Here is an 11,395-nt window from a genome sequence, read left to right as displayed (position 1 = left end):
CTCCTCACCCACACACACACACACACACACACACATACATATAGAATACACGCACGTGCATGCATGCTCACAAAAACACACACTCACATGTAGTGTACACACACACGTACATGCTGACAAACACGCACACACACACACACACACACACACACACACACATACACATACACAGTTACACACTTTGCCCCAGGATAGAGGTTCCCCAAGTCTCCATTAGGGCCGTCGATAAATGTACTTCCAGGCCTTGTGTGCCATTAGCAGGAGGAGGCCTCGTCGCCCCCGGGGAAACACACACATTGCTGTGGTACACACACACACACACACACACACACACACACACTCTACAGATATACAGTCTGTAATAGAATTGACATGTATAGAATGTCTGGATTGAGGCCTGTTTCTGTGACATCCTCTCATGGATGTTATTGACTTTTACCACTGCCAGAATAGGACACCAACCCCCAACGGTCTCTTTTCTTTCTCTCTCTCTCTCTCTCTCTCTCTCTCTCTCTCTCTCTCTCTCTCTCTCTCTCTCTCACACACACACACACACAGGGGGCGGTACCAGTGTGTCACTCAGAGCCTGGCTGGTAGAGAGGCTATTAGAGAGGAGGGAGGATGGATGGTATCCCAGGAAGGCATCGTTGTTGGAGAAGTGACTGACTGGCATTAGCAAGCGAGCCCGTATTTGAACTCGAGTGGCATCGGACTGCTTCATCCTCTGCTCATTGTTTCAATAGACTAATGGATATTCATCCGTCTATGGTCTCTGTTCTGCTCTAGTCTGCTACTCTCTCTGTCTGCCCACTTCAGCCTGGCTTGAGGGATGACCGAGCAGCCAAATATCGGAGGGCCGTTGGTGTTAAAAAACAAAACACTTCTGCCTCAACTTCATGGCTCTTGAGAGTTCTATCGCTTTTGCACCAAAAAAAGCTTTTGTTCCTTCATGTGACTGTGTCTTGGCTTGTGTCAAGAGCATTCTAACCATCCACCCCAGCGGTATTTCCTGTAGGGGAGTCATGATACAAGTGCATTGTGGGACTAGCGGGTTCGTCAACAAACCACCGATTCGCCCGACGTGTACCGAGAGGTCGGCGGCTTTTCCCCGTTTGACGGATGTGCCGTAATGTACAGTAAGCCTCATCTGGGAAACGGATGCAGCAGAAAGACCCTAAACCCGGAAACACCTCCGACAGATTTCCTCACTCCCACCCCCGGGAGAAGCAGGTGAAAATTTTCTTCACCCTCTACACCCCCCCCCCCCACCACCTCCTCCTCCTCCTCCTCCACCCCCGTCACCGAGGCACGCACAGCCGGGAGTTAGCCCTCTCCTCTCCGGGCGGTGTCACAACTAATTACAGACCCGGCGTTCAAAAATGGCGTCCCAACGTGCTAATTGCCGTTTCCTCACAAAGACCGGAGAAAAGGTACGGGACCGCGAGAGAGAGAGGTGTTACCATGTTAACTTCCATGATCTTTATCGCTTTGTCTCCTTTTCTCTCTCGTTACTGTCTTCAGTCTCTGCCAGTCAGGTGTCAAGGTCTCTCTCCGGTCTCTCCCCGGTCTCTCCATCGCAGGGCTCTGCTGGTTACAGGACCAACCAGAACCTGTACCAAACTGGCTTCTATCAGCCGTGTGTGTATAGATTTACTATAGACTAAACAGGCCTGCTGCTTATAGCCTTCAATCATTCAATCAATCAAAGCTTTATTTGTATAGCGCATTTCATACCCAGAGGCAACACAATGTGCTTTACAGAGAACAAGGGAGGAGGGCATACGACCCACTCTCTACATATTCCAGAGGGAAGCAAAAAAACAGTAATCACCCGGGGGCCAGATAAGTGAGCTGTAAAAATTCTTCCCTGACCCCTCTCAACGAGGCGATCGAGCAAGCTCCAGGAGTATGTTTGTCTACCGGCTACAAACATTTATGAAGCAATACATTGCATTGAATTACATTTCAGAGTGAGAGAGGCTAAAAGCATCATAGGAGAAAGAATATTCTACGGACATGCTACATCATCCACAGTAGACACAGGGGTATCTATCGGACTTCGGGAGGTCTGCTGGTGACAGTGGGGCATCCACTGGACCTGGTTAGAAGATATTAGAATATTAGAAGAAGATTATCTGCTCCTATAGTAGACCACAGTATACAGTCAGCCTCATTGACTTCTATTAAAGGGCTACTATGCATACTGCAAGCCTACAGTATACTACACTGAAGTGTACTGTATTATACCACATGGCTCTACACTATGCTACTGTACACATGACCACATGTGGCCTGCAGTGTGTTGAGGCTGTCAGATGGACATCTGGTTGACCAGAGTGGCGGAGATGGACAAGCCGTGCTGCTGGCCCCCGGCCAAGACCCTCTGTAAACAAGCCTCCAGCAACATTACATGATACTGGAGCTGCTGATGTGGATGATGCATCACTCCCCTGCAGACACACACACACACACACACACACACACACACACACGAACACACAGACATACGTGTACACACACACACACACACACACAAACACAAACATGCACACTTAGTTAATGATCAGGCCACTGGTTGTTTGGCTGTGTGCCATCTGCACCTAAGGTCTGGTCTAGGATCAGCTCTGCCTCCCCACCTTCCGATCTGTGTGTGAGTGTGCGTGTGTGTGTGAGAGAGAGAGAGATGAGAGAAGTCTCTGCTACTGAACTGCACCATTAGTGGGGAACAAGCTCCTGTTGACAGGACACCCCATTGCCAACTTAGGATCTTGACCCTGGTCAGTAGGAGCCTCACCCTAACAATAATAATTACAGGACCTCGAGGGTCATTTATTAGCCACACAGTAAGTGGCATGCACAAACACAGTGAGCGGTGACACAGTACACACCAACACACACACACACGCGCATCTTCAGCGGTCGCTGGGGGAATTTGACCTCTGCATTTGACCCATCCAAGCTGTCCTCCTCCAGGAGCAGTGGGCAGCCTCATCAGTGGCGCCCAGGGACCAAGTCCAAGTGCTCAGTCCATGTCTTAGTCAGGGACAGGACTGAAGAGCGATCTGTTCTTCTACATGTTTTTATATTGGGGTTCTTGGGAGGAAACCCACACAAGGAGAACATGCAAACTCGGAATGAGAACACAGAATGGCCCGGGAGATACCCCACCTGAGTGCTTGACCAACCTGGGGAGAACGCGAGACAGGGTGGTCTTTTGCACCGTCCCGTCTTGTCCTTGCACCTCGTCTATTGTTGTCTATTTAGTGTCAGTCACAGTCCAAAACAGTCACAGTCCAAATCAAACCCCTAGTATATGTGAAGACCTACAGACCTTTTTGCTGTGAGGTGACCAAGGTGGATCAATAGGAAGGAACCTCACCCTAATCCTTACAGACTGACCCTGGATCAATAGGAAGGAACCTCACCCTAATCCTTAAATACAGACTAACCCTGGATCAGGAACCTCACCCTTACCCTTACAGACTGACCCTGGATCAGGAACCTCACCCTAATCCTTACAGACTGACCCTGGATCAGTAGGAACCTCACCCCAACCCTTACAGACTGACCCTGGATCAGTAGGAACCTCACCCTAATCCTTACAGACTGACCCTGGATCAGTAGGAACCTCACCCTAACCCTTACAGACTGACCCTGGATCAGTAGGAACCTCACCCTAATCCTTACAGACTGACCCTGGATCAGTAGGAACCTCACCCTAATCCTTACAGACTGACCCTGGATCAATAGGAACCTCACCCTAATCCTTACAGACTGACCCTGGATCAGTAGGAACCTCATCCTAATCCTTACAGACTGACCCTGGATCAGTAGGAACCTCACCCTAATCCTTACAGACTGACCCTGGATCAGTAGGAACCTCACCCTAATCATTACAGACTGACCCTGGATCAGTAGGAACCTCACCCTAATCCTTACAGACTGACCCTGGATCAGTAGGAACCTCACCCTAATCATTACAGACTGACCCTGGATCAGTAGGAACCTCACCCTAATCATTACAGACTGACCCTGGATCAGGAACCTCACCCTAACCCTTACAGACTGACCCTGGATCAGTAGGAACCTCACCCTAATCCTTACAGACTGACCCTGGATCAGTAGGAACCTCACCCTAACCCTTACAGACTGACCTTGGATCAGTAGGAACCTCACCCTAATCCTTACAGACTGACCCTGGATCAGTAGGAACCTCACCCTAATCCTTACAGACTGACCCTGGATCAGTAGGAACCTCACCCTAATCCTTACAGACTGACCCTGGATCAGTAGGAACCTCACCCTAATCATTACAGACTGACCCTGGATCAGTAGGAACCTCACCCTAATCCTTACAGACTGACCCTGGATCAGGAACCTCACCCTAACCCTTACAGACTGACCCTGGATCAGTAGGAACCTCACCCTAATCCTTACAGACTGACCCTGGATCAGTAGGAACCTCACCCTAATCCTTACAGACTTCTTTGTACCAGTTCAAGGTTAGGGGGTGAAGTTGATTCCAAACCATTATGGGGGAGGTTAAATGCCCTGATAGTCTTCTGATCTCATGTGAATCCTGACCCATTTCCCTGCTATCATCTTCATCATCATCATCTTCACTGCCTTTCTCTGATTTTCAGTCCCAGTCTTCACCGTCTGTCCCGTGAGGCTAGAAACAGTTTTATGAACTGTAACGATTCTGTCATTTATTTCCATTTATTCATATTTATTCATACATCCATCCATATCCAAAATCCTTATGATTATTATGATTATTATGATTATTATTATTCTTATTTTCATCATCATAATGCTGTCCTGTATGCTCTTTGTCTTCCTCCCTTCCTACAGCCAAAGAGCTGCAGCAGAGCTGGCCCGTCGACGCCCACGTCTGTGTGGATGACATGAGCTGGGACGAGGGTGAGTGTGCCTAGAAGATCCTGTCGTCTTCCTAGTGTCACTAACATCACCACATACTTACATACTGTAGTAGCTTAGAATGGAATTGAAACTTCTAGAGCTGGAACTATCGTCTCAATCTCATCGGGATTCTCCATGGACCAGCAGGTACGGTACAGGATGGCAAGCGTTTGTATCTCGTGAAGTGTGGACAGTAACACTTCTCCAATTCGCTTTAGGAGGGGTAGAGCTTGATAGTTTTTGCGTTTGTAAATAGATGGAAGTGAATGAGCCATAGTGAGCCGTAGGGGTGTAACGGTACATGTATTCGTACCGTACGGTACGGTACGGGGCTTTCGGTACGGTACAGACATGTGCCGAGCGAACCGAACGGTACAGTCATGTGCCGAGCGACCCGACAGATCATTCGAGCAGATCCCTTTCAGTAGACTGACGCAAAATATTTGTCACAGTTGTGACAATGGGCTGTTTCTTAATCGACTCTTGTGAAATAGCGCCACACTTTGAACCTTTCACTCTCTCTGCCATCGCTTCTGTCACTGTGAAAACGAGTCTCCTCGCATCGCAGGCGTGTGTGTGCGCGCCCCCCCCCCCCTCCCCCCCTCAGTTCGGCTCGCTCACACAGCGAAATAGCCTATACTGTACATGGGGACCTTTGTAATCCATCTCCCATCTAATTGTACCGCAAGTTACTTAGGCCTAGCATATTTTGCCGAGCACATAAGTCATTTGATATAGGCTACAGTCCCGTGCGACCTGTCTGTGATTTGGAAACGAGTAGCCTACGAGCAGTGTCGTCATATCAGCGCACAACTCACATTTGTCAGTGGGCTCATCGTCCTCATTACCGTCCTCCTGAGGTAAAACTATTAATTCTGTTCGTTTGCCTTAGCCTAATGCTCCGTAATGAAACACAGGTAGGCTAAGGGAATCATTTATATATCACGGAGGTTCCAATGTAGGCTATAGTCCTTGCAATGAGAGAAATTAAACTCCGAAGTTGCACACAGCGTGCGCTCGTTTGTATACGCACATTTGTACACACAGTCTATATCTCTGTGGGGAAAAAAGGCTGATTTATTTTTTAGTAAAGATTTTAATTTATTTAGTTTCCATTTTTATTGCATTTAATTCGTTTTAAATAAGTGATTCAAAAACATATTTTTAAACAGGCTATTCGTTTTTATTTCATTTTCTACTGCTGGGGACATCGTCACTGCCAGCAGGTCTTCCCTGTCTGCTGACAGTGTTGACATTTTTCTGGCCAAAAATATGAAGGAGTGAAGTGGGGTAAATGGGGTATGAATGAGGGGGAAAGTTACTTGACACAGCATTGTAGGCTATTTCACTGGTCAACATTGTTTTTTTGTTTTGTTATGTTGTTGTTGTTAGGGTTTTGGTTTTTTTTTTTGGGGGGGGGGGCAGTGATGCAGCCTGAAAGGTATTGCTGTTTGTAAATAAATTTATATTAAAAAGATTGATTCAAGATCATTTTCAAAGAATAGAAAAGGAATCAGAGTGGCGAACCGAGACGTCCGTACCGAACTGGGATGTTTTCCTACCGTTACACCCCTAGTGAGCCGTCAGCTGCATTCACTTCCATGTATTTACTAATGCGAAAACAAACAATGGGAGTCTGGTAATGATGAGTTTCTAACCCCGATAGTGTATTCAGCCTGTTATTTCGACTATTTTCTTGAAGTGGTGTTTTTTTATTCAACGGGCACTTCCGCATTCTCCCAGTCCATTACTGTACGTCAGACTTGACCAATATGGCAGCTGTGTGAATTAAGTGAACACACCACAGACCTGTGAAGCGAGTTGGGAAGGTAGGAGGAGGGAAGTGTCATATGGTGACGTATTCACCTAACCTCTAACCCCTAACTCCTAACCCATCGTCACGAGACTCAACACAGCACAATCAAGCCCCCAGGAACAGCTCTGGGGTGTCATTTCTAAAACATTGCATAGGGTCCATACTAAAAGTGTACATGCGCACAAAATCCAAAAATGGCATGCGCCAACAAAAATTCAGATTATAAAACTTGCACACCTTCCCCTTTATAAATCACAGTCCACCTGGAAATGTGCACACGTTGATCAGCCTCGTATCCCTCCCTCTACACGCCTATAATTGCCGATAAATGGTCAACGAACCGCCTCATTCATCCATTAACAAATGATGACTGCATTACGTCAATGAATGTGATTCCTGTTGTGAAATCCTTGTGGCGGAGGTTGAAGGAAGCTTGGCGTGGTAGCCGAGTGGCAAGGTGTTGGTCTCATAAACCCAAAATCATAAATTAATCCCTATCCGCGCCACTGTGATTAGAATATTATATTATGAAACTCTGGCGGGTGTGAGACTGAGGTGTTGAAAACGGCATCGTTTTAAACCCAGTTTGTCCAACTGTTCCGCTCCGTATTGCATCTGCCACAGCTCGCCATAGAAAGGATGGGAGGGGTTGTCTAGGATAGACTTTAGTTGTCCCTCATCCTCCTCTCTGCCATTGACTCCAGGCTGTCCAGTTGTTGCCCCACAATGGAGCCAGCCCTCCTCACCAGCTCGTTCAGCCTGTTTGACTCCCCAGACTTGATGCTGCCTCCCCGGCAGGCGACAGCGAACAACAGTGCGCTACAACAGACTGGTAGAACATTGGCCCATCATTGGCATGTTCTTGCCCCCACTCCACATTTGGGCCTGAAGTACCCAGCTCTGTGATTCTCTTCATCCCCTCCCACACTTCCTTGGTGCTGTTCAGCTCGAGTTTACTCCCCACCCTCTCTCTGTAGCTCTTTTTGGCCCTTTGCAGCTCCCTCTTCAGTTCCTTCTGGACTGACCTGGCCTCCTCTCTGTCCTTAGCCATAAAGGCCCTCTTTTTTCTGTTAAGCAGGCCTTTCATGTCCTTATTAATCCATGGTTTGTGGGAAGCAGCGTGCCTTTTTAGTGGGTATGCATTCCTCACAGAACCAGATGTAGTGTGTCATGCAGTAGCAGAGACCGTCCATGTCCTCCTTGTAGTCCTCTGTGAACAGGTCCCAGTCTGTGGACTGGAGACGGTCTTGGAGGTTCTCCACAGCCTCTCTCGTCCACACCTCCACAGATCTGGTGGTAGCCGACTGCCACCTAGCAACAGGCGTGTACCTGGGAACTAGGTGAATCAAGTTGTGGTCGGATTTTCCAAGAGGGGGCTGAGTCAGCAGAGCTTTGGTGATTTTTACACACTACGCACCTCAGCACACGGCGACAGTCTTTACGCAGTCTGCCATTTTGTGGCTGAGTTGCTGTCGTTCCTAAACGCTTCCACCTTGTAATAATACCACTTGCAGTTGATCATGGAATATCTAGGAGGGAAGAAATTTCACAAACTTACAACGGTGACATCCTATTACTGTACCATGCTGGGATTCAGCGACCCATTCTTTCACAAATGTTTGTAGAGGCAGAGTGCATGGCTAGGTGCTTGATTTTATACATCTGTGCCAATGGGACTAAATGAAACACCTGAATTCAATGATTAAGTCCCAATACCTTTGTCCATATAGGGCTTGGGAAAATGGAGACCCAGACACGACCATCTTGTTTCTAAACAGGTGTATCTATTTGTCTGATTGGCTCTACTGCATAGAATCCTATGCAATCAGACGAATAGAAACACCTGTGTAGAAACAAGATGGTCGTGTCTGGGACTACATTTTCCCAAGCCCTATAGTTATCTACATGGTTACTTTCTCACCTGAAAAATTATTAAAATTTAATAAAGTGATAAATTCACAATTGTAGAGACAATTTTACAACAGCTTTCAGCCTGCTTTTAAAATCCCTGTTGGTACATGGATGGGATAACGTTTTTGTGAAGATTTCATTGACCAATCACTTGCCTGCAGTAAAAAAAAAAGTAAGTAAAAATTGGCATGGGTACCGCGACCCGGCGCCGGTTAACACCAAAAAAGCGGGAGCAGGGATTCTGGTACGGTACGGGGCGATAGTGGAGAAGCCCCATTAGCGCTCCGTCGAGTGTTTGGTCCTTTCAGGGATGTGAACCCACATCTAGAACCGGAGCTGTCATCTTAGTAGTCTATGCAGCATTCGGTCCCTGCTGGGATCTGAACCCAGCAGGCCTGTGTGGCCGACACCATGCTGATCCGTAGAGGGACTCTCCACTCTAGCGTGTCCTGTCTCTGCAGCCAGAGACACGTCCTCAGAGAGACACTCAGCCTGTCATCCTATTCTCCACTCTTCCGCTGACAACCTGTGTCCCCTCCCCCCCTTTCTCTCCCTCCCTCTCTTTCTCTCTCTCTTTTTTTCTCTCAGATAACGAGGTGTACACACTGGGGTGTCGCTGCGGAGGGGAGTTCTCCGTCGGAAGGGAGGAGGTAGAGGAGGAGGAGGAGGGGGCCATTGTGTGCTGTGACACCTGTTCGCTCAGCATCGAGGTCAAGAGGTTGACGCGATGATGACGACTCACTCCACACAGACCCTGTCAACCCTGAAGATGGCACTGCCTCAACGCCCTCTCCTCAACAACTTCATCAGCTGAGCTGGATTCATGGGCGTAACATTTAGGGTGGACGCGGCGTAGAATTTAGGGTGTACCACGATGTGGAATTTAGGGGGACAGGTCCCCATCAATATTCAGAGACTGCTGAATTGTCCCCAGCAATAATTTGATGAACAATAATTAAATAAAACGCTTAACAGATCTCCTCCTCCTCCAGAGAGTCTGGCTGTAGTATCTGGTTGAATTCAGTTGCGCGGCTACAAAGTTCAGAGCCTCTGTCAACTCTACAGTTCTGTGCACATAAATATGGGAAATTTGTGTCTTGTATTGATTCAGTATTATTGAAAGTGCATTTTATTTTTCAATACGCGACAATCCCGTATTGACAGCAACGACTTGCCTACCATTGCAAACGTGGCAAGATTTGAGCCATGATGACTCAACCACTGAATTGCATAACGTAAACAAACCAGACATGTAATGTTAAGATAAGTTAGGGGTCAAATGCACGATCATCAGTTCAGGAGGTTGAAGAACCAGCCATCAGGATAATCAGATCAGACTAGCTTTTTAGTTTACATAGTGGCTGGATTATAAAACTCTGCATGTCTACAGTGGACAGTGACTGCAATATGTATATGTTTGATATGTACAAGGAAAACATACATGGCTGCACATACTATATCATATCCTGCACAAAGTACTGTACATCCTGATCTGCGTGGTCATATTGATTGACTGTTGCCTTCTTGGCCAGGTCACCCTTGTAAAAAAGGTGTCTTTTTTTTCCTGGTAAAATAAAGGTTATAAATAAATGAATAAAAAACATGTAGCGTTAATGTTTTGCTTCCTGTATTGTATTTGGCACTGTGAAGTGCCAAAATCTAAATAAACGACCAATCAGATGAACAGTCGATATGGTCTGATTGTGAATGGTGGATGGTTGCAGTTAAAGAGAGAATCCGTGGACACCGACCCTCCCATCCCATAAGCTCTACTCCTGTACCGTCCTGCCCCCCCACCCCCCCGACTGTAGAGTGAACGGTTTGCTAACCACTCTTAGCTCTCGCTAACTTTGTTTGCGTGTAAATAAGTGCGTTTTTTCTCCATGCTCACAATGCCTCCGCAAACTGCCTCCACACTTCTCTGCAACCGAGGCCCCTGGGTAGTGATAACAGGCCCCTGGGTAATGACAACCTTTTTTTTGTGTGTGTGTCCCTGTCCGGGTGGCATGGGGGGGAGGGGGGGCGGGGCTAGGTCAGGGCTGGGGGACCGGGATCCTGCCTTCATTAGACTTCAAACGGAGTCATTAGGCTAAAGTCTGTCCTCTCCTCTCCTCCTCCTCTCCTCTCTCAGCAGAAACAGCTTGAGAGGGGCCAGCCTGGGCTTTTCATCAGCGTCCCGCGGCCCGAGCCTGGGCTAGACCTGCCAGGAGTGGGCCCGCAACGGACCAGACCCTAATCCACCCTGACACCAATTAGGAATAATCTCGTCACCGTTGGAGAGTGGGCTTGTCAGAGCTTTAATGAAGTGCTCCGTCGTCCTCTGCCTATAGTATGAACGAGCAGTCGGAATCAACAAATATGGTGCTACAGAGAAGAGGAAGGAAGGCCTGTAGTAGCAATCATGGTGTCTGAGAGAGACTATATCTGTGAAAGGCCTTCATTTTGGAGTGTTTGGGTTGCTGCAGTACTGTAAGATAAATCCTCATCACCAGTAGACACAAAGTTCCTTAGTTCCTCAAATGTATTCCAAAGATAACATCAAGGCAGGCAGTAGTTATCAGCAGATTCCTCTTCATCCCGCTCGTCCTCCTCCCTCCTCCTGGGTATTGGAGGTGAGGTTCTCCCATCCTCCTCCTGCAGTAGTGTTGAGGGTATTGGAGGTGAGGTTCTCCCGTCCTCCTCCTGCGGTAGTGTTGAGGGTATTGGAGGTGAGGCTCTCCCGTCCTCCTCCTGCGGTAGTGTTGA

At 47.7% G+C, this 11,395-nt stretch overlaps 1 protein-coding gene across 1 annotated transcript in view; it reads left to right on the top strand.

Annotated features, from left to right (window-relative positions):
• dnajc24 (DnaJ (Hsp40) homolog, subfamily C, member 24) overlaps positions 1-10,188 on the top strand; it is a 14,514-nt gene extending 4,326 nt beyond the window's left edge. Inside the window, exons 2-4 of the mRNA XM_084452810.1 lie at positions 2,316-2,385; positions 4,855-4,923; positions 9,239-10,188. Coding sequence (XP_084308936.1) covers positions 2,316-2,385; positions 4,855-4,923; positions 9,239-9,381 — 282 coding nt within the window. The 3' untranslated portion in view covers positions 9,382-10,188. The remainder of the gene's footprint in view (positions 1-2,315; positions 2,386-4,854; positions 4,924-9,238) is intronic.
• The last annotated feature ends 1,207 nt before the right edge of the window (positions 10,189-11,395 follow it).

The sequence above is a fragment of the Borostomias antarcticus genome (assembly GCF_949987555.1).
Source record: "Borostomias antarcticus genome assembly, chromosome: 18".
Taxonomy (NCBI): domain Eukaryota; kingdom Metazoa; phylum Chordata; class Actinopteri; order Stomiiformes; family Stomiidae; genus Borostomias; species Borostomias antarcticus.
This window is presented reverse-complemented; position numbering and strand designations above follow the sequence as displayed.